The sequence below is a fragment of the Lepeophtheirus salmonis genome, chromosome 6, assembly GCF_016086655.4.
Source record: "Lepeophtheirus salmonis chromosome 6, UVic_Lsal_1.4, whole genome shotgun sequence".
Taxonomy (NCBI): Eukaryota; Metazoa; Arthropoda; class Copepoda; order Siphonostomatoida; family Caligidae; genus Lepeophtheirus; species Lepeophtheirus salmonis.
Genome location: NC_052136.2, coordinates 46,112,947 through 46,137,905, shown reverse-complemented (window position 1 = coordinate 46,137,905; position 24,959 = coordinate 46,112,947). Strand labels below are relative to the sequence as shown.

General features: G+C 30.4%; 1 protein-coding gene across 1 annotated transcript; it reads left to right on the top strand.

The window, feature by feature from the left end:
* Positions 1-3,809: 3,809 nt before the first annotated feature.
* On the top strand, positions 3,810-23,638 carry LOC121120544 (uncharacterized). Its single transcript, XM_040715426.2, has 2 exons — positions 3,810-4,897; positions 22,294-23,638. The coding sequence occupies exons 1-2, from the start codon at positions 4,219-4,221 to the stop codon at positions 22,806-22,808; spliced, it is 1,194 nt and encodes a 397-aa protein (XP_040571360.1). The 5' UTR covers positions 3,810-4,218; the 3' UTR covers positions 22,809-23,638.
* Positions 23,639-24,959: the final 1,321 nt, after the last annotated feature.

Here is a 24,959-nt window from a genome sequence, read left to right as displayed (position 1 = left end):
AATAGTTTTTTTCTTTTCCTCGTCGTCTCTCTAGACAGTTCTTATGCAACGTTTTTTATAAAAAGTCATAGGTGCGTTGATTGATTGAAAAAGTTTTTTTTGACGAATTTTTTTCTTTCCTCTCCTCTACAAAAAAAAGAAAAATGAGATGATATTATGTTGAAGGTATCTACTACCTTTAAGTAAGTAAATAATATACCTATTATCAGGGTGAATGCTACTTCTGAGAAAGAAGGAAAAAAAAATAGAAAAAAAAAAAAAAAAAAAGAGTAAAAAAACGATGATAATCTTTTGTTTATCTGTGCTATTTAAAGTTCTATGTATCGAATACATTGATGAATATTAGTGTTGGATTTGGGTCAATAAATTCTTGACAGGTCTGAAACCGTGGTCCTTATCTAGTCCGGTCCAATATAGTCCACTTGTCGGTCTTTGAAGAAGGGATAAGCAATCCCTCATGACATCAGGGGTTGAACTGGGTGTTTTGTATTACAGGGGAAAATTCTTACAGGAACTGGGATGGAGGGGTTTACACCCTCGCCCCTGAAAAAAAGGGATAGTTGTATTACCTAAAAATTATTGATATGAAGGAAAATTAAATATTACAAAACTGATAAAAAAATTCTTTTTTTATCGGTCTTGGCCGATTTTATATTTGTTCTTTTGGTGACATCATATATGTTTCCGAATTGTAAACATCGGTACTACAGTATGTTCATATGTTGTTTAAAACCTTTTTTATCTAAGAAATTTCATGTTGAAAGAACTAAGTATGTTTTAGAATAGACCAAATATCATAGGCCAACAAAAAAATAATTGATTTTTTTATCTAAGAAATTTTTAATTGTGAATAGACATTTTTGGTCCACGTTATTTATATCTGTACAGCGGATAAGTTAGATTAGAGGTAGAAATTCGGGTCATTACCAAATATCGTTAGTTAAATTGGGGTTCAAAAAAATATAAGCTTTTTCAAAACTATAAAATGTTCGACGGAAATGTCGATATAGAAAATATTACTTAAAACAGAACCAAACTAAATTGGTTTCGGATCAAGTATCAACACTATTAAATTAGGTTGTCCGCAGGGGGAGGGCTGGAAGGGCTGCAGCCCACCCAAATTAAGGAATTTTTGTTTTTTTTCTTGCAAATTATGCAGAGGAGCAAAAAGTATAATATTAGAAATTTAAATTTAAAAAAAAAAATATTTTCTCCCTTGATCATCAAAATATCGGCAAAATAATACAACTCCCTAAATGATAGTATCAATTAATATAAAAATATTATTTGTTAATTTTATTTCGGGCCTAAGAAAAATAAATTTAAAAGTTAGACCCTTATTAATTTATTTTAACTCGCCTTTTTAACTGAATTGACGAGGGTCATTCTACGAAGCAAAGAATAAACAGCATAAGGGAAAATGATATCGTGACGTCATCTGTGGTACCATAAAAAGCCACATCTTATCTGATAAAATCAGATTTAATTAGACCTCGATTCAACTCAAGTTATGATTCGTGTTTTGGGACTTTGTTTTATAGCTTGAGATTCATCAGTAGTTACAGGGTTTCGGACCGGTCTAGGACGATTTTCAAAGGGAAGCACATCACGAATATGCATACGTATATTTTTTAAATATACGTATGTACATATTATGAACCTACTAAACATACCTTTGTGAAGGGCATGATGAGGATGCCACCACCCCAGAAGACTTAGGCAAGTACATACGAGTATATATTTATAAAAACAATAATAACAAAAAAACACAAGAAGTTGAAAAACCAAAACATATTTTCTTCTGATGGAATAAAGTTATTTGTGGTTTATATTAGTTATATATAATATATATGTATGTATAGTGAAGAAAGATGAGAAGAAAAAGAATTACATACACATCTGGAACCATAATATTAATATGAAATAAAATCAATAATAATAAATTATTTTCACTTTTTTTTTCTCTCTCTCTTTTATTTTTCTTTCTTTTTTATTCCTTTCTTTAAACGTCTTTCTTTCCTTCCACACATTATGTACAATAAATAGTGTTCGATCAGTCTCAAAGAACTGCAGTTCTATAAAAAAAAAATTATGGGGTGGGTGCTTGGGTTTTTTCATCCAAAATTTACAATTTTTGGATTAAAAAAATCGAAAAATTCAATTTTTCTGGAAAAAAAATTAAAATTTTAAATGTTTTGGAAAAAAATTTCAAAATTACATAGCTATTCTCAAAAAGTTAAATTTTTGGAAAAAAAATTCAAAACTCCAGAGTTGTTCCAAAAATTAAATTTTTTATTTTAAAAATTTGAAAAAAAAATCCATAACTATTCTCAAAAAATCCTTGAGCACATCCAAAACAGGCCTATTAATTTATTTATTACAAGGTACATAAATTTTATAAGATTTTAAATTTTTTGACTCGTATTAGAGACGGTACTCTATATATATATATATATAAGATTTAGTCAGTTATGTTTAAAATGTTGCATTATTCAATATTTTGCTCAAACAAATTGATTGACATTTTTGTATCCTTTAAAAATAAGTTTATTTTCTAAAGTCATCTTACAGAGTAAAATGAGAGAGAAAAATGTTGTCATTGAGTTATTGAAATTCAAAAAAAAAGTTGAAAAACAAACTACCCTTATATATTGAGAGATATCATGAACACAACATTTGAAAGATCACGAGTCTATGAATGTATCCTTTTTATACAATGCATATCAATCTGAGACCTCCCGCTTATCCTAGCAGTTTTGACCAAAAGGTTTCCGTATGAAGTGAATTTTTTTTAAATGCTTTAGAAGGAGAATTTTCTACATATATTAAGTTTAGATCTGTTAAAAATATTAGAGTTTAATTTAAAATAAATAAAAATAAAGCTCAAGCCCGTGTTCTAGCGTAACAGTAGTGAATTGTGAAAGTTTAAACTCAAAAATGAGATGAATCATATAGAGTACTTGTGATGAGGCTAATGCAATAACTAAATAATATTACTTAGATGATCAATAAACTAATAATGTAAATATTGCCTATTTTGATGGCAAAAGTAAAGATAATCTATGGCACATTATACAGTTCAAATGCCCACAGTTACCCTATTACTCGTAAATGCCTATTATTTATAGATCAAAATGAAATGATAGCCTCAATTACTAATTATTAATCAAAATGACCAAATTTGTAATTACAAAAGAGTAATTAAACGTAGAAATTGTAACTTGAACAATCTGCTGATTAAGTTACAACTTCTACATAATATATATATGAATAATATTTTAATGCAAATTATTTTCTGGAAAATGATGATGATGATATCTCGTAACTCCTGGTTTTTTATTTATATTTATTTATTCCTTTTTGGTCATTACTACTTATTATAAATACTAGATAGGAGTTTCTTCCTTTTTCTTTTTTTTTTTCTTTCTTGTGGATAACATTTATAATCAATCATCTGTATACTACTATAACTATAAGAAGTATAAAAAGCGAGGAAAAAGGAGGGCGCTCGTTTTGGTAAAGGAATAGACGACTAAGAAAGAGAAGAAGAAAAGAAGTTCTGGAGCAGCAGCACCAGTCAGTACTACTAGGACCAAGAGCAGTCAAGTTTCCCCCCTCCTTTTTATTTTTTTTCTTCTTCTTTTCTACTCCTCCTGCGTCTGTACTAGTAGTAGTAGTTTCCAAAATGGCCGTCATGTTTTTTAGCACGCTAGTGTGACGTCAGAAAACTCTATAAAATTTTGCCCACTTCGAAAAGGAAAAAAAAATATATATTGGCTTTTTTTTTTGAAGAATATTTTATTTGGCTCAGTGAGTAAACGAAGTTGTGTGAGATCATAAGTGAATTAAACATTAATAATAATATTACTAAAATAAATTATTAGACATACAACTTTATTATATTTATAAAGATTGTTGTTTAAGAGAAAAGCCCTTTATATATAAAGACAAGTAGTGATAAAAAGGTCATGTCGGGCAGTATAGAAGGAGGTGATCCCTTGAGAGAAGAAGGGTTGGAAGGTCTTCCATCCTACGAGATTTGATCCCTCAATAACTGACCTTTGTCATATTAAAGCATAAGTATATAGAAATTATAGGCTCTAGAAATTGAAGAAATCAAACTTTAAGGGCCTCAGAGCAATCAAACCGGAGCAGAGACACCCATTAGGAGTAGACAGAAACTAAAACCAGAAAGTAAAGGGCGAAACAAAGGCCGAGATGAGTTCCTACATAATGAATTCCGTCTACGATCCGAAATTCACGGATGAGTACTCACAAAACGGCTATATCCATCAAAATAGCCACAGTCATCATCAACAAATGCACCATCAGCACGGCGGCCTTCATCAACAGCAACAACAAGCTGCAGTCTTGCAACAACAGCAACAACATGTGTTGCAACAACACCATCAAGCCCATGATTACTATGGGACCCAACAGACGCAACAACACTTAGGATACCCGCCATACGGACAAGGACTTTATAACAATCGACTTGATTCTATGACCGGGGGTTATGGACCCTATGGAGCCTATGGACAAACAAACAGCGCTCCAACTGCCCAAGCATCCTGTGGAATATCCCCAACCATGCAAATGTCAACCATGTCTTCGTCCTCATCTTCCATTCAAACGCGATCTCCCGTATCGAGTCCGCAGCCTTCGAACCCTAATACTACCAATAATAATAATTCAACCAATAGCAACAATAACAATTTCTTACCCCAAGCGCCAGTCGTGAACAATGAGGATTCGTCCTCGACTCTCATAGTGCCACAACCGGATTTAACACCTGGACATAACGAAGGACTCTCTTCGGATTGTTCAGATGACGAAACACAATCTGGGCAAATGCCGGTTGTGTATCCATGGATGAAGAAAATCCACATTGCTGGAGGTAAGAAAAATATATTCTGGTTAGGGGGGGGCACTCAACTCTTTTGAACATTTTATTATATGCAATAAAGTAATTATCAGGGAATATATATTTTTTTGTGTTCTTTCGTCTAAAGAGAAGCATCCTTGGGGGATTAGTGAAGGAGAACAACAGTCAGGTTACGTTCCCCCATGGGTACACTAAAAAAATATTCCCTTTTTTGTTTTTAACTCTATTTCAAAAGGTATTTTTAGTTTTTCATTTAAACATTATTAGACAATTTTTTTACATCACATTTCTCTTCAATGTAGAAGAAAACTATCCAGTTGAAGTTTATTTCAATTTAATCCTTCAAATACTAATGGGTCTATTGGATCCATTGGTTTTTTTAACATTCAATTCCTGGTCCAGACCAACAAAACAACCAATATTTTGCTACATATTCAATGAAACACAAGTTTTCTTTTCCTCAGTCTAATATTTTATTTTATTGTTATCACAATACCAACATTTTTCTACTGATTCCGGTACCAATATAGGTATTGGTATTTCGATCCTTTCCAATACTTTTTTTTACTAAAAAAATGAAACAAAAATTTCCTTAATTTCTTATCTATTTATATGTCCATCACTAGGTTTTTTGTTTGGATGGGGAGCTGATTCAGAAATTTGTTATTTTTTTTATATAAAAACAAACAATTTTGTTTGGAGATTGGGAGGCTCATAAATTTTTAGAGGGTATGTTCTCGTTTGGTCATTGTTTTCATGCCGTTTTGGTGCTCTAAGTGCCACAGATTAATACAAATTTAGTAAAGTAGGATTTTAAACTGAACCTCATTGGTATATATTTTATAAATATATAAACACAAAATCATATATTAAACGTAATACCAATGTTCCAATGGACTCCATATAGCCTTATATACTAATTTACATAAATTAAAATCTATTAGAGAATGCGCCAAGTAATATAAGATCCAATATTTATAAAGAATAAAGATTAACTTGTTTAAATATTTGCACCAATAAGCTCCAAAAGTTAATTTCAATATTGTTTATCCAAATTTGGATTTTATAATTAAAACATTATATTTTATGTTTACTTCTATTTACGATAATAAAAACATTAATTCACCTCCATCCCCCCTCCTGACAACAAATTAAAAGGTCACCCAAAAATAAAAGAAAGAAATATTTCACCCAAAGGCGATTCTCTTTTTGTATTTTTGTTCCTTCAAAATTATTCATTAATCATAAAACGCAATTATTATTTTTATAATATGAAGAAGTGAGATTCTCAAGGATATTATTTTACAAAAAAAAAATAACAACATAATATGTGTATTTTGTTATCATTTCAGAGCTGAAAAGTGAGGATATAACTAATACAAAAGTAAATATTAATATATATATAAATCCGCTAAATTTTTCCCTCCTTTTCAATGAAAGACTAGTGAAAAATAAAGAGAGAGGGAGACAAGCAGTACCCGCGTAGCGGGATAAAAGAAAAGGAAAGATAGAAAAGAAAAGCGATGTAATTCAAAATGGCGGAGACTCCCCGCTTATTTTATTTTTTTCAACTACAATAGTATGTCTTTATTCACAAAAAATATATACATTTTTTTTTTTGTTAATTTTGAAAATAACTATAACTTAATGTTGATTTGACATTTAATTGGTTATTAAAGCGAATTAGCCAATAATGTAATAATTTTTAACGAACTATAATTTTATTCCAATAATTGATCTTGCCTGCCACTGGTATTGTATTATGTTAATTGATGCTCTACAAGTTTTAATTAAGTTATCATGTAATAGCTAATTGAGTACCAGATCATAAAGTTATAAAAATGTATGAAGACAATTTTATGATCTCTGAGGGATTATTATGGCCATTGAAACATATTTTATCTTCTTCATGGGTTCTTCAAGTGCCATAATGAGGAATAATAATAGTCAGGAGTACCTATTAAGTGTGTGTTATCATTGTGTTTTTTTAGTCATGGACCCAAAAGAACTCCAAGCAACAAAGACACGCTGTTCATTGTCTTTTTTTGTTTTTATTATTTTTACTTGTTCGATCCTCGCTCATGAATTTACCATAGAAACAATTGTTAAATTGAATACTCATTCTAAAAAGTTTGAAATTGAAAGTTTGTCGAGACAAAAAGCATTTTGTCATTATTACTCCATATTTTTACGCAGTACTTAATTAATTCATTAACAAAAATACGAGAAAAAATAAAAGTATATGACGTTTTTATTGTCATGATTAAAGATAAATTATTCTATTTATGTTGGTTGTTGTTTAGTAGAGCAAGAGTTGTTCGAAAGTGCAATGTCTAAAACCCTTATAACCTACAACGTCATATTTGATACATGAGTGTGAAAAAAATCTTCCAGTTTCACAATTTTGTAACTATAAAAAAAAAAAAAACATGAATAGTTTCAAGATGGTCCATTGTATAATAAGCTGTTGCAATAAAATAATAGATATACCTACAAACTAAAATAAACAATAATATATACTCAAGACGGCGCCACTTTTCTCAAGTAATAAAGTACAAGTTAGTAAATAACCCTCCTGCCCCAAGCAAATATATAATCAGTTGATCCTTTATTAAAAAAACATACCATTGTTTTATTTATTATACTTCTAGGATTGGAAATGTCATAGAAAAAGTGTTATGGCCCAACTTTTTTTGAAAAATTGTATAATAAATTTTATGGGTGTTATTGTAAGTAGAAATTATATAATATAATTATCTGAATGAACAGTCACTTTAAATAAAAATAAAAAATCTCAATTTTTAACCATTGGTTCAAAAATTTCGAATAAAAAAAAATCAAAAATATCCATTTTAAAGAATTTTCCATTAAAGAAAATTAAATTTTGGGAGTTAAATTATTTTTTACTTGATCTCAAATTATAATTAAAACTTGTAATATTCAAAGTGTAATGATTAGTCAAATTTATATATAGTATCATTTAAAAGGGCAGTAATAAACTAAATGTAGACGTTATAATTTCTTATCAAAGTATGAGTTGACAGATTGTATTAAAAAGGAGAAATAACCATCTAAAATAAATTCGAAACTTTTCACTTACATCCAAAACATTATTAAATACCCATTTACACCCATATATTTGACCTCTATATGACCTTGTTAATATTCAAAGGTATAAATAGAACATTCATTTTAAATACATACTTTAAAAATAAATTATACAGAGTGCGCTAGTCAAATCGGACATATTTTTGATAGTAAAATTTAAATCAACTTTATTAAGAACAAAATGTATAACAAGAGTATTTTTTAATTATAATCATACCTTCTAATATAAACAATTATTTCTCAAAATGTCCTCCTTCTGCGGCCACTATGACCTCCAGTCTGGGACTGAAGGCCTTGCACACCTTGATGACTTAGTCATTGGACATATCATCCCACTCATTCTCAACGGAGGCCTTGAGGGAATCAACATTGCAGTGGGAAACTTTCCGGCCTTGCTCTCCACGAAACCCCATATTCCATAGTCCTGTAGAAATCAGTCTGCTGATGAGGAAGGCCACATTTTTTGTGACCAGAAATTGGTAAGGATTCCCTTGCATTAAGCTGGAAGGTTTTTTCCCCCCTTTGGGATAGTTTACCTCCGATCAAGGCTTCACAACTTCTTTCATCACCTACTTCAATTTCAAAGGCTACACCGTTCAATAAGTCTTCAGTGATAATCTTATTGAGTTTTTCAGTTTCTGCCTTCCTGGAGAGGTTCTTGTCGCATTTAATGAGCCTTTTGATCTTACAGACAAACTAAACAGAGCAATTTATAATGCCTGTGGAGAACATCTTTATATAAAGAAATATTTTTCAAAATATAATACCTAACATATACGTTAGTTACTAAATCGTAACACAGAGGGCGTGTAACTACAAAGGGAAGAACACGAAGAGGGGGAGCAGCTGTCAATCAAACCGTTTCGTCTTTCTTCCCTTTCACATAGAGACACACACACAAGGGAGGTCCAATAAAATTACTAGTCCGGGTTGGATAATTCTTTTTCCTTTTTTCTTTTCCTTCCCCCTTCATCCATAGTCTTATTATTATTATATATATATTTTTTTTTCATCTTAAAACCTTAAAATAATTGTAATAATAAAAAAATGGCTCGCGTCAGGTTTTGTTGTATTCTTGTTCTATGAAAGCAATAATATTCTGCTGTGTCATGCAAGAATGATTCAGAACAATTAAATAGGGAAACAAAAAAAAAAAAAAAGGCAGATAATGAAAAAAAAAAAAAAAATCAAAATTTGTATTAATAATTAAGTAATTGTTTTGATGCAATTTTAATTTGACAATTTTGTATTTACATACATTTATGATGAGTGAACATAAAAACAATCTTAAATTGAAATCAAGAAAAATATTATATATTTAGCCCAATGACGCATAGACCTATTTTGATCACTTACAGCCTTTGCATTTTGATTTCTGTGGTGATTTGAGATACATTAAAATATTTTCTTTAATTCATAACCTTCATTTGATTCATATATCATAATTCAGCCCCGGTATGTCATTTTCATAGAAAAGTTAGGAGTTTATAATTACGTAATTGTGACGAAGAATTTTTGCTAGTACATTGAAGTGCAATTTGTGGTACCTCAGTCACTTATTAATATTAAAGATTGATAATTATTCGTCAAATTGTAGGAATGTACTTAATCCAGACTCAATTTTGTTTTAATCAACAAAGTATTCGGATGAATCCTTTGAAGACGTCACGCCACAAAATTTCCCTTAAAGTGGCAAACATTCACTCTCACAATTACTATTTGAAAGGGCTCATATGGGAGCCAAATTGAGTTTCCTAAAGCCAAAGAAGAACATTAATTATAGCCCACGTTTGTGAGTATATTAACTCATCCCAGAAATTTGCATACAAAATCCCTACTAGAACATAAAATGTCTATGACATATCGGGATGTATGCTGATACCCAAGACTTTTCAAGATTGACTTTGTGGGTTAATTTGTGTATAATTATTTAAGAATCTTTTCCTACAAATTTTTACATGATTTTTACAAACATTGTGTGTCAGTAAAATGCACTTTTTTTCACTCGGGTTAGATAATGAATAGTATGAAAATCGTGTGTATTTTGAGCATGTCAAAAAAACTGAAAATCTACATGGTTTCTGTGAATACTTTAAAATGTGATAAGGATGAGCAGCATAGTTACAATCAGCATAGGGAAGAAGGATAAAAAACTCATTCTTGAGGTCCAGGACTTTTCCAACTCAAAATCTACAATTACAATGTTAAAAAAATGGATTGAAAAGGAAGTTCACAAATAATAATTACAACAGCATAGGGAAAAAAATCATTCTTCAGTTTTTCAACTCTAAAAAAATGGATACTCGGGCTTTATCCTTGATGATATTTTTTCAAACCCAATAGTTATAATAAAAAGCAAATACTACCCAAAATGTGTGCCAAAGACCCTCCTCAAGTAAAAGAGTAGAATTATTGACTGCACATTTTTTATGGTAAACAAGAATTAAAAAAACAGAATTATTCTTCATCTTTTTGGTTCTTTGTCAATTTCATCGATTCTGAGTTATAATAAATAGTCATCTCCCTCCCCTCTTCACAACTGTGCTTTAAATTGGCTTCCACTACCATCCTATGAAGATGAGGGGTAAAACGTTTGTATGTACAGCAGAGTGATGTGATGATGAAACACGCTGTTCCATTATCGAATGCTCCCCTCTCCATATATAAATATCTAATATACAATTCCCCCTTTTTATTTTTTGTCGGCATTCTTCTATTTCTTGAATAGTGGAATGCTGTTTCGTGTTCTTTCTATGTATATATACATTAATATATAAAAGAATCTCCTTTACACAGCTCTGTCTTAAATGTTAAGAAATGCAAGAGGCAAAGATGTTGATGATTGGTTGTCGTCGTCCTCATATTAGTTCTGTGTGTGCGTTTTTTTAGGGGGGATTGGAGAATATCCAACATCGGAGCCATAGGAGTGCAGAGCCATTGGCCCCCTTTTTTGAAGAATTTTGATAAGTTTAAAAAAAAAATATCAAAATACAAAATTTCCTCATGTCTAAAAAATTCTAAATGTCTACTATTTCGATTTTTTTTTTAAATAAATGATATTTTATAGCTTCCAAAAATTTTTTAAAAAAGTATTTGTCTTTTCTAATAAAGGATATCACCATTCAAACTTAATTTCCTCCAAAAAATTTAAAACTTAAAGCTATCTATAAAAAAATTTGTTTCTTCTAAAAAAAATAAGTTTTTCGTCAAATTTGCCATGTATAGAGAAACAAAATAATATGTTAAAGTTGTTAAAAAAAACCACCCCCACAAAAAAAAAACAACAACATACAAGTGCCCCTGATGACGTTACTATTATATAACCCCCCTCCCCCATTTTGCAAATGCTTCCCGGCGCTGGGTCTTGAGTATTATATGTTAAGAACTTTCTGTAGATAAGCTTTCAGTTATTAAAATTCTTCATCAGAAGAACGGAATAGCTACTCCATAGAACAATCTTAAGTAAGATTATAATGATTAATTTTTTTAAAGATTAAAAAAGTCTTTTTTTTTAAAGTCCTAATTGAGTTGAAAAAATGGGATGTCCAGTGAAAATTTGAAGAAAAAAAAATCAACACTCCTCCGAAAAGAGAAATCATATCCTTATACATGTATGTAATAGACTTGGGGCTCAGTCTCATAGCCGTATAATTTTGTAGAATTGAACTAATTCGGTTCAAGTAGCGTCTGATCCCTTAACCTTGGGTTCAAAAATGTAGTTTTTAATGAAATAAATTTCATTAAATTGCATCTTCTTCTTTTTTTTAGAAAAGTGATGAAATTGATGTGTTTCACTGAAATATCAGTCCAGATCAGACTATAAAAAATATCACTTAATAATGAATGAAAAAAAAAGTAGAAACACTATTATTGGAAAAATACTTTGTGTTTTTCTGGGGAATTATCTGCCCAACAACTTTGACATTTCGTAATAGTCGTCCCACGGTCCATTTAGATTGATCTGTGTGCGTGAGTTTCAATCCAGATCCCTCCTACAGAAGGATATTGTCATATGATGTGAAAATTGACTCTCAGGATATTTCCTGGGTCAGATTAAGAAATAATCTCTATACATGGAACATGGACGACCTTTTCTGCTCTTCCTTTTTACCCTTAGTTTGTTTCACTAAATGAAATTTTTTCATATATATCATAATTATGAAATAAAAAGTGGGTATTGAATAAAACAATCGTGTAATGAATATTTTTGGGAATTAAAATATAATTTTGGACTTAAATCGGTCGCGTATTATCAGTCGTTGTATAACAATCCAAATGTTAGAACACACTTTCTATAAGGCATCCTTTTCATGAATATTATAATAAGATACCTTTGTTAGTTGACCAATTGAGTGAGTTTAGTAAAAGTATCCCCGATAATAGTTCGTCATCCTCATGTAGGCCTAATTGAACTATATTTGACTACTTTTACGTTTGATTCAGCCATATTCTTGAGATTTGGCGCAGAACCATATGAATCATCAAAATTTTGGGAATGATGAATCCCTAATCTCGAATGTCAGCATTTGACTTCATCTTTAATCGGGTATATTGTAGTTAAAGCATCCAAAGTGTATAAAAATAGTAAATAAATACTTTAATGAAGCCTAAAGTCTAATACAATATAAAAGATTCTAAAACTAAAAGTGGTATCGACTTAAGTTCCCGTATCGTATTCTCCTTGAATATGATTGTTAATTATTTATAAAATTACTGAACAAAATCCTCATAACTTGAGGTACACACAGTAAAGAGCTATTATTTTGCATGAAAAAAAACGATACTTATGAATAAGATTTGATTCTTCAAATTCGACTTAAACTGTAACAAAGAACATATGATGTCACATATTTTAAGCTGTGATTTATTATATGCCCTAGAAAGTTTTACTTAACTAACTCAATAAACAAACAAAAAACATTTATGTTACTTATCTATAGAATTAGAGATAATATATCTCTTAAAGAAGATGCTTTCAAATTTCAATAATAGTGTAGGGATCGATTTAAGGCCCCAAATTAAGGGCTTTAAGTATATAAAAACTTTAAATTATTTATTCATCTAGCATCTACTACAAATATTGACACACATTGGTGAAATACTAGGATATAATAAGTTGAGATTTGCAATTGATAAAAGATAAACTGCAGCTGTTTTTATAACTTTCCTCCCTCCAATGTCGTTGATACAGGCAGGACCACACCCCAGCTTTGTTATATATGGCCCCAGTTGGAGTGACCTTGGATGACTGACCATTAATAAACCAATAAAGACTACTACTGAAAAAATTATTGGGAGCCTAGGTTACTGATGACTATGGCCCTGACAGGACTAATGTCTAAATCGAAAATGTATTTTAGGGAAAGAATTAAACAAAAAAAATTACAGAAATCAAAATTATACGCACTTTAACTATCTATAATTATTCTCAACAAATTTTTATTTATGAAATGGCCTGTAAGAACATTTAACTTTCCCTTAAAAACCTTCAAGGAATAGATAGATTGTTGAAAATTTAATTTATTCCATAGACACTGCTTCATAGTAGTATTTGTTTTTTTGTCGTTGTTTGTCCTTGAAAATCATGCATTATGGTGATTATACTACAACAGATGACGAACAACAAACAAATATATGTATAGAGATCTGGTTACTTTAAAGTGACTGTTATTTTCGAGTCAAATATACATTTATATATATTTGTACAAAAATCTGGAAAATATCTTGCATACATAAAAAAAAAAAAAAAAAAGATACAAAAACATTTGGAGCTTTGAAGTACTCATAGTTTGAAATAGTTTTGTATCGACTTGAGTTAAGTCAAACCGAGTAGAGTCGAGAAAAAAAAGATTAATAAATTAAGTCCCACTGCCCATTTATTGATTCCTATTTTTTTTTCTTTTTTTGCTTCATGGGCACTAATGAGCGAATACTTTTTAGTAACTCTGACATAGTGTAATTTGTTAGAAAACCGTGGTATATCTTTTTCCAGTCAGTCTTCTCAGAGATGAGAAGTATTTCATTAGAAATATTGATTGATTAGAAACTCAAAACATCATTTCATGAGGTTTAATGATACAAATCACTAAGGCAACTCAATAAAAATATGAAGTGAACTCGAGTAAAATTTGAAAATCGACTCACCATTCCAATTGAGGCAAAAGATCTTGTCCTCAAATAGTGTCAAAAATGTGATTGAGTGGACACAACACTAAAATAAGCTCTCAATCAGTAAAGGATTGATACATTTTCGAATAAAATATAAGAACAGCACTTATCCTACATCCCTGGTTTGCAAATACATAATCGACCCATTAACATTAAATCCAAAACCGTGATTCCAATATGTTAAATTCTTCCCTACTACAGGCTCCATTTATTCGGCCCCTGGGTCATATAATGCCGCTAATTGTTCTTATTTAAGAACCTTTATACATATCTGTGAGAACTTAAGTCCTCCAAAATTTATAATCATTTATAATCCTGGGCTGTTGTTACTAATACAAAATATAAATGCACATTATACATATCAGAGCTCTTGTCAATGTGAGTCGAAGAAACATAGTTTTGTGCATATCAGGCAGGAATTGTGATGGAAAAAGACAAAATCTTTTTGCATGTTTATTTTTTATAGAGTCTTTTTTTTCTTCTATGTTTTTCAAAACTGGGCGAGGGTGTGGCAAAACGTAGAAATAATTAAAGTAAACAAAAATTGGTAAAAAGCTTATATGCATTCGTAAAAACTAGCTCCCAGACGTTGACTAGGACCCTGTTTATATATTTGAGGGTGGGATAAGCATTAAAAAATATTAGTTTAATTCAATTTCTATTACAATTGATGCTACGATGTAATCTTATTAGAGTACCCTTAGTTTGGGAGAATAGGCAAGAATTACGTATAAGGGGAAATACAATTTTTTTCCTTTTTTTTTTTATTGTTCCGATTTTGAACTCACCATTTGAGTCAATAATTATTTGAATCAACAAAACTCTATATAGTTGCATATAACTTAATTTTGAGGGTTTTTTGCCGCTTCTTCGAAATTTTTTTATATTTATTTAATATACATAAATATGTGTTCATTAATTATTTTTTTGAATTTTTTATGATGTGTTAATTCCAAGTAGGTTGTATTATTACTCTACTTGTGAAATGTGTTATAGAGTGAAGAAATAACAAAAAAAAAGAACAAAAAACAATACAACAACTGACACCTTGAATAAGATCATAAATCAGGTGTAATTCTTTGTTTTTTTTTTCTTCTTAGGAATATATTTTTTCTTGAAAAGGTGTTTTATGATCTTGTTTACTTCTTCTTTATTCGTAACTATTATTTTTGCACTTTTTTTTATTTTTCTTTCTTTGTGAATCAAAAAAGAAGGAAAAAAGCATTTATATATATAATTAAATTTTTAAACTTTAATGCATTAATCAAGAAATAAAAAAGAAGGCCCTTTGTTATATTTGGAGAAAAAGTTATTTGGCATTCAATATATATATATATATGTATATAAATTTGAATAAAATCTCGTTAATTTATTTCTTCTAACTTATAAGTAAATAGCACCTTCAAAAGAATCTGCAGTTGTCGGTTGATAAATGAAGAGGCTCTCTCTCCCTCTCTCAAAAATAGAAATAAGTCAAACGCAATCATTTGCGCATAATATATATGTATAAAAAGGATATAAAAAGATTTATATTCTTATGCAAAAAGTGACGCTCCACAAAGGATCATGTATATACAGGTGTGAACATGTGCAAAAACATGCGAATTGATCACAAAGAGATAATCTATCTACTAATGTCTGTGAAGTTGATATTACAAACTGATAAGAAATTATTTTTAATATGGCTGTTTTAATATCTATATAGATACAGGAAAAGGAAAACAAACCGTAAAATATATTCAGGTATATTTAATGCGAATAATAATTAGTTAATTAAAATGTTGTAAATAATTTTATTAAAAATATTGTGGGTTTTTTTTTTTATTGGATCCTTCATGGGTTTTAGCTACACGGCATACCTTACTTATAGATACTTATTTGTTATTCATTTTGCACGAATAATATTTTCATTTGATTATTTAAAATATGTTGCAAAACAATCTGCAACAAGAATCAAGAAATTAGGAAAAATGTTCAATTTATTTTTACATTTTTATTTGCTAACTGATGGGCATATTTTACTCAACTATAGGCTTTTTATTCAAATTTCTGGAATGCGTTGAGATACCGAAGAATGTTGACTATAGTCACCAACCTTCATTTGATTTATGAGACTTTATTTGCCCCGATATGGGTCCTTTTAAAATAACTATACCAATTTGTCTGTCATTGACACTATAATTTTTTTCTATTTTTAGTACAATTTGCGGCGTTTCCTCTGGATTAAGCTGAATTGATTATTTTTGTGCCACATATGTGTTTCCAAAGACCGTGATTTTGCCCAATTTGCTTAATTGTTCTTAAAAAAGTCATATAGGAAGATCAAACAATATTTTTTATTAATAATTATAATGCAAAATAGCCATCTAGTCTCATATAGCATTGTTAATTTCATCAGACAAATGTATTCTTGAGGAAATGTTTTTTGCATGACGATAACGAGACAAAATCTTTTTACCTTGGCAACGAAGTTAAACCGATTTTTTTTACCTTTATATGTTTGTCAGTTGTTCACCAGGATTATGGCAAAAGTTACTGATCAATTTAGATCAAACTCAGTACGAAGATTATATATAGTCTCAATTTGAATTTAGGCGGAGGTTTTGTATTTTAATTTTTGAAAGTTCTGTCTGACCATATATTTTTGTATGTTATTCTTGACAAAATAATCACACTCATATACACGTTGATTAAAATTCAAATGATCCTCATATACCAGTATACATATATAAATAAATATAAAACAAAGGGCTCCCCAATGACTACTTTCATATCTTATCCCATGGGAATAGTAATTACAATTTGTTCCCAACAAGTGGAGGAATAGTTTTTTTTTTTTTTTCATTTCTTTTCCCCCCGTATTTCTATTTCTTTTCTGTGCTAGGTTTAATTCATTTCTTTATTATTTCTTCACCTTACCCTTATTTTCTCCTAACTTTAATCCATCTACATGATATATATTGGAAATGTGAAAATGATTTCTTCATCACCTTTGATTTATTTATACATTTCCACCTTTCTTTTCTCCCTCAGTTTCTTTCACTGACTTTCTATTCAACATCATCTATAATTCCTATAGACTTTATGTAATTTATTGATTATACAATATCTACTGTTGGACTTTCCACTCTCTTTTTGTTATTGGGGCTTTATTTAGTACAGATTTTGGGTATATGTGTATTGTGAGTATATGTATATATGTTTTAAAAAAACGCAGAAAATTGACCGTCCCACGTTCTTGAAACCCCATGAGACCAATAATGCCAATTTATACTTTATTATAATTCAATGGATCTTTCAAATGATGTCAAATTGATTGGGATCAAACTTCTGGTTAGCCCTTGAGATCCGGATAAATTTGATTTTGTATAATGAACGGATTCCAAATTCAATTGCAACCTGTGCCCCTATACTAGAATCTATCCGACTGAAACTTGTAGCGAGAGGGAAAGCTGTCAGATGTTAATAATTACACAATCCTTGGCACCTGGGAGGCTGACCCTCTTGACAATAGGACACAAAAATTACTTTTCCTGTTACATGTTTAAAATGCAATATTTAAAAAGTTTGGTTGAATATAACTATTAAAAACCTTTTTGATTTAAAAAAGAGGTTTTTTTAGCTAAGTTACGAGCATAAAGGAAATAAAATGTGAAAGTTTTGAAGTTATCTTGGTCAATGGCCACAAAGTATAGGAAATTTGCTCGGCTCAAGAGTTGAGTAAGATCTTTGGAACTTTTTATAATTTTTTTTTTTTTTTGATCAACCAGTACATAAATTTTAAGATATGGCCAATTTTCGTGGTCATTGTGTATTTTTAAAAAGGCATTGCATTTGTGTACAAGTGGTAACAGCTCAAAAATGAGATGAGATGAACAATTTAGTGTAGTTATTGTAAAGAGGATATTGCAATAATTTAATACTCCATTGATGGTCAATATATTGATGGAATTTTGTAATATTAATTACAAATTGATAAGTATGGTACACTATAAAGTTGATATGCCCACAATAACATAATTTATAAATTCATATATGCTGTACTTAAATAATGGACTATAAGACCTAAAATTAGTAACTTGTACAATCTGATAATACAAGCTACAACTCGTACAAAATTACAACATTTATGCCCAGAAGTAGATTTTAGACTTTTTAGATCCATTTAGACTAATTAAAAGGACCATAATTTTTTTAGAGTGTAGCATAAAAAATAGGAATTTGATTAAATAAATACTTTTTAAAGCCTCTTTCCCTTCCAAAAAATCATTTTTTTAAATTCTAGAATTAGGGCTGAAGTCGACTATGGGTCAGTTTTGTAAGAAATTTTTTTAAAGTATTTACTGATTTTGCCACACTCTCGGCCCGTTTTGAAAACACTTAAGGGGGTGGGGGATGGACATACAGTTTACAATTAATGACGGTCTGGGGTACTTAAGCTCCTTTAAAAATAATAAAATACTGATTTTTGTGAGTTGTCCATGACCTATGAGGAGGCAAATATGTATTGTGAGGAAGAATACTATTTTTTTTAAATATTCTGGGGTCTCAGTTAGATATATGGACCCTGTGAGTGTGATTGTGTTTCTCTGGGGGGGTAATTGGAATTGGTAGTCTCGAAAAAATTGATATAATTTAAGCAAAAATTTTAATATTTTATGAACAAAATCATGATTTTTTTTTAAATTTATAGTTAAGGTTATTATAAATAATAGGATAATACGGCTAATTATATATTAAAAGTAATCAATTAATATAAAATTTGTAATTTTTTACCCAATCATAGAGACGGCCATGTTTGCATGTTAGGCAACAAGAAACAGCCAATTTATTAAGTAACTCTTTCTCATATAGTGACGTCATTGTGCGCATTTCTTTAAGTAAATGTAATACATTAAAAGCAAAATAATTTAGTGATTTAAACTTTTTTGTTCAATTGATTCCTTATTCATCAACGTTATATTTAGTTTTTTCAATTATTCTCTATCGTTTTATTCCTGTATTTGTGGGATACCAATGACGTCATTCATTTTGCTAAAAAACTGCAGACCTTGTTATAATAACACTGATTCCTGGGTCAGATGTAGTCATTGCAATTCTATGATGTTGACTTATACTTAATCAGTTCAACTCCATCTAACCAATTAAAGGAACATTATAAATGAATAGCTATTGAGCCTTCAACAATCTACATATTCATTAACAAAAACTATATTTCTTTTGAAATACCAATACTTTATTTATTTTGACTATTTCTCTTCGTCCATCCCTCTCTGTCTGCCTCCCTTCCTAAGAGGAGGATATGTATATGAGATGGAAAAATACAGTCTTGTACATATATTGTATGTTTTATAAGGAGGAAAAAACATGTTCACCCCCCAGAGCTAACGGAGATTCCTTCTTCCTCTATCCAGGAAATACGCGTCTCTACATACAACTATTCAGTACATGCATACAATATCTAAAAAGCTTACTTTGAAAGAAGAGGAAAAAATGTTTGGTTTTTTTCTTTTATAAAATAATTGTTCCCCAAAGTTCAACCAAAGCCCCATCCATATGCAAAGCCTCTATAAAAACGTAGTTTTTATTATAAAAAACCACCCTGTGTGGAAGGAATGATGAATTATATATAAATATTTCTTTTTTCCCTTCCATTCTTTAAAAGATACAATGGAGTTAGTTATTATTTTTATACATGATTTTTTTCTTCTTCTTCTTTCCATTAAAGCTTAACAAAAATCCAACAGAGGGAGTATAGAAAATGGTAAAAATAAAATATCTATCATGTTTTATATATAATAGTATTGTTGGATACGAGTTACAGCGATTGAGTTCGAATTCATGAGCATGGAGTAAAGGCATTAGGCAAAGAAAAAATTTACCACTTTACTTATTTACATATGCGTGAATTGAATTATAACTATAGAGCGTGAAGTAACGTCGCGTTCCAGTTCGAGTTAAGGCATTTCGGGTCGAACTGTGTATTGTGAGCTCGCAATTTCATTAAAAAATCAGCTCCTTCATTACTTAGAAGTTACATTTCTTTAATCCATACAACCTAATATATTTCTTCGTAAAAAAACCAATCCATTCCTGCCTGGGCTCACAAGTTGCAAAAAATTGGCTAGAAACTCAAGCAGAAAATCCAAACTATATCATGCTTTTATGCCACGCATTGAAAAAAATTTCAAACTTAGAAAAGTAACCCCCCCTGAATTTGATGTGAAAAGCTTCTTTTTTTTCTTTTTCTTTTTGGAAAATAACATCGAGAGATACAGTTGATGGTTGCAGGTTCTGTCAACTCTGTCATAAATTGTTATATATATATTTGTTATATTTAAAAGTGTTACGTAACATAAAAAAATTGGAAGGAGAATTCATTGAGTCAAAAAGTTTATAGGAAAAACCGTAAAAAAACTTCTAAACTTTAATTGTATAGATTGAATTACTATATATTCTATAAAAAGTATGCAAGGCAAGAATTAATTATGCATTAATTGCTTTTGTCAATTTTTTTATATTAATCAAATTATATATGCTGTTTTGGCTTATAGAATTTGAATGATGCAAAACCCGTGCATCACTAGCTACTATGTAGACATAGTTAGTAATATTTGCGACACATCACTCACTAACAATTATAGGTATTTCTTCTCTTAGGTACAATTTCCCCAGCAGTAGAAAAAATCCTCTTGCTTGAGTCGTCGGAGTGGATAAGTATTTCATGGCTTGCTATAACAAATTTAAAATGGTTTTACTTGCTTTCATTGAGTGTTCCAATACTTGAATAGAGATCATATTAATCTACTTTAGTCAAATATTTCGAGTTTTGATCTTTCGAATTTAGTCAAGTTTTTCAAATAATATTTTGAGTAGTGTTGTTCTGTACCCCGTACAGGCAAAGATTATTAAACAAGAAAATGATGGCACGGAGTCATTTGTATTTTTTAATAGAAATTGAACTTTCTCTTAATGTTTTAAATTTGAGATCCTGAAAGGATGAAATTGGGTAGAAGGCACCATAGTGGCTATTCTGGTACTTCAACCCATCCCTATTGCCTTTCATAAATAAAAACGTTCTCAATTCCCCTCCTGCGGATGCTTAAATATATGTGAATTGTCACTTCGCTACAATTCTAAAAATATTTTTATTTGAATTTATATCGGTATTCTGACAACACTAATTTCGGGTTAATTTTCATAGTTTTTTTTTCGAACTGATGTAGTTTTCGAATCCAACACTAATATTTAATAAAAGATTTGACTTGTTAGGTTGTTGTTGGTTCTCCTCTCATTTGGATTTGAAGGGGGTTCTGGGGATGATAGGGGGAGAATGTGTTGAAACAATAAATTATGTATTCCCTAGGTGCTGGCTGGGTAATAAAAATAAAAATCTGAAAAATAAAGAAGCCGAGAAATGTGTCATCATTAGATAGATACTCATTAGCATATTAATAAAAAACTCAAATGAATAATTTTGGTTCGAATAGGACATAGAACTTGTACAATCTTCTTTTACAATTAAATTATTCCAAACTATTGATTGATGCTAATATTTTATTTTGATTTATTACGAGTAACATAATTTTGTACAATTTGTAACTTTTACTATAATAGATTCTACAAGTTACAAATTCATTATGTATTTAATAGTAATATTGTAACTGAGTCATTTGAACTTGATAATGTCGCACAGAATATTTATAATTAATTATTAACTGTTTAAAAATGTTGGTAATGACACCATTTATGTATCGATTATTCTCATTAGAAAATTATGCTCTAAATTTGTCATTTAATATGTTTCATCTTATTTTGGGGTTGCCACTCATACAATCTACTAATACAAGTTCACAACACATATCAGACGAATTTTAATGAACAAAATCTAAATTCGAATATCATCATCTGTTTTTTAAGAAATAAAATAAACATATTTAATATGTGGGATCTTTATATAAAAATAAAATGATGTTTAAAAATTGTCAAAGTAAATCTGTATAGAATAAACATTCATGGTCATTGAACTTTGGGTTAGATTGATTTGATTATATATACATATATATTTATGTTATTTACTAAGAAATGTTTGGATTTTGTACTAATCTTAGTTTGTTTTTCTTTCCCTCTAGTTGGCAACAATTTCCAACCTGGAATGGAGCCCAAACGTCAACGAACGGCTTATACTCGACACCAAATACTAGAACTTGAAAAGGAATTTCACTTTAATCGTTATCTGACTCGAAGGAGGCGGATCGAAATTGCTCATGCCCTGTGTTTGTCAGAGAGACAGATCAAAATTTGGTTTCAAAACCGACGTATGAAGTACAAAAAAGACAACAAATTACCCAATACCAAGAACGTCCGTCGAAAAACAAATCCAGCAGGAGTTACCACTCACATCATCCCCAAATCATCGTCCGGAAACAACAGCACGACCACGGCCACTGTGGCCAATAGTGTTAGTAACAACAATAGTAACATTAACAACAACCGGAACGTCCTTCCGCAACAACCAGTCTCTTCAAACAACAATATTTCTTTCAGCAGTAATAACAGCAGTCTGGCCAATAGTGCAATTCCTCCCATTGGTAATTGCCAACTACCTCTCAAACAAGAGCAACCCTATGGGCTTACATCCCTATGAATCCACACACCCCCAAGACCCCAAGAATCTTCAAAATTAACAACATCTCAAATGCAATGAAATTTCATCCGAAATTTGATCAATAGTCCAAGAAGAACAAACGAAAATTGTATTTCGCGACCTTTCCTCCGAAAATAAGTAGAAATAAGGGCCTACAATAAGTTGCCAGAAGTTGGCTAATTTTTTTTCCTATCTATGGAATGATTATTAAATAATGATCGAAAATTGATCAAAGCTTTACAAGAGCCATTTGTAATTCAGCCAATCAACGCTCATATCACTGATTAAAGGGGGGTAGGGGAGCAGAAGCATCAAAAGCTGACAACCAAAGTAATTTTTTTGTGTCAGTGAAGTACCGCTGTGTCCAGAGGGAGAGAGATCGATGAACAAAAACTGTTGAAAAATAAAATCAAATAAAATTCAGCCAGTTTTTATATTCGTGCGTGTATTACCAATAAATACATACATACATATATTGAGAGAAGAAAAGCAGAAGAAGAAAAAAACTAGTTCTCCTCTCTTCTCCCCCATTCTCTCTCTCCTTCTTCATTATTACATACATTTGTCGTTCACTTAGTTATATATACATTCGTTAGGTGGATATGTTAGTTAAAATTCTCTCCGCTAGAAGCAACTGACTAGCGCTGCTGTCACTGCTCCTTTTTCTTCCTTTCTCCTCCTGCGTCTACGTTGCCTGTAGTTATTGTTGTTATGCTCTCTTACACAACGACTACGTACTGACGTACGCGCAAACTGAATAATGATTGACTCTGCTCTATAGTTGGAACATTTGCAGCAACTTCTCTCAGTGAAAGAAGAAGAAAGAAAAAGAAGTGTAAAAACAGAGAGAGAGAGAGGGAGGAAAAAAGGGAAACTCCTTCGTACGTACATAAAAAGTCAGAAAAAGTTATCTAATGTCAATAATAATAAATTTCCTTCGCCGCCGTGTATACATATTTTTTCCATGATGGACTCTCTCTACATATACATGAACAATAATACTATTTTCACAACATACAAAAATAATCAAAAAACCGCGAATTTTGTTTTTCTTTATTTCTTATCTTTTGTTCTTATATTATTATTATAAATATTAATTATTATTATTATCACTAAGATATAATTTTCATCCGTGAATTTGTAAAATATATATACAAATATATATCTATATATATACATTCTATTTGAACACTTTAGTTGTTGTCGACGTCATCGAGTCATTATTTCATTATTTTAACATTTTTTTATTTATAAAAAAACCAAACACATAATAAATAGCAAATGATATGCATTATTTATTACTCCATTTCACCTTTCTGCGAGTTTATTTTTTAATTCTTCATAATAATATACAAAATCAGTTACATCCCTGGGGTGAATAAACACCCCAAAAACTGACATATCCTTGTGTCTGTATCATATTTTGCTCCACTTTCTATGTAAATAGGTGCTGTGTCGACTTGAGTGGAAGCAACCCCAGTCGTTAAGCATCGACTCTAGTCCATAATTAAAAATATCCAACTACTATTTTGAGGGCTATCAATTTCAGGCAATTGGGTTGAGACTCATGCATTTTCAATCAATCCCTCGCCAAAACATTGTATTTATCAAGCATTTATATAAATAATCTTTTTTTTTTAATGGTTGATTAGAAGCATAATGTTTCCAAAGCCATTTTCGCCATAGAGGGCTTATAAACAAGCCACACGTGCGTTTTAATGTAGTATCTTAAGGCAATAAATATATTTTTGTATGCACTATAATTGTTATTAATTTATAAAAACTAAAAACTTGAGAGCACTGCTATCATGGAACCCAACTATTTTAGATTTGAGAGGCCTCATAATATACCGTTATATCTTTAACACTCTGTGCCTTTGCTGGGGGGTTCATCGATTATGGTGTTTTCTATGCCATGGACATGTGTTCCTTCTACTTGATGTCAGGGGCGTCCGGGTTTTTTTTAATAGGTTTATGGGGCAAATGGTACATGTATCAATATTTACAAAAATCCAAAATATCTTTTGTAAAACAAGCAAGATCCAAAATTTGCAAACTCTAACAACCACCCTCCTAAGCCAAGTTTTTTTTTTTTCAATTTGGGAAATCAAAATATGGTCATCCCCTTATCAACTACAGACATTGAATTAT

Bases quoted from the DNA above. Each gene is read 5' to 3' on its own strand.
- LOC121120544 (XM_040715426.2), top strand. From the start codon at position 4,219: ATGAGTTCCTACATAATGAATTCCGTCTACGATCCGAAATTCACGGAT. The intron at 4,898-22,293 runs GTAAGAAAAATA...CTTTCCCTCTAG, and splicing joins GAAAATCCACATTGCTGGAG to TTGGCAACAATTTCCAACCT.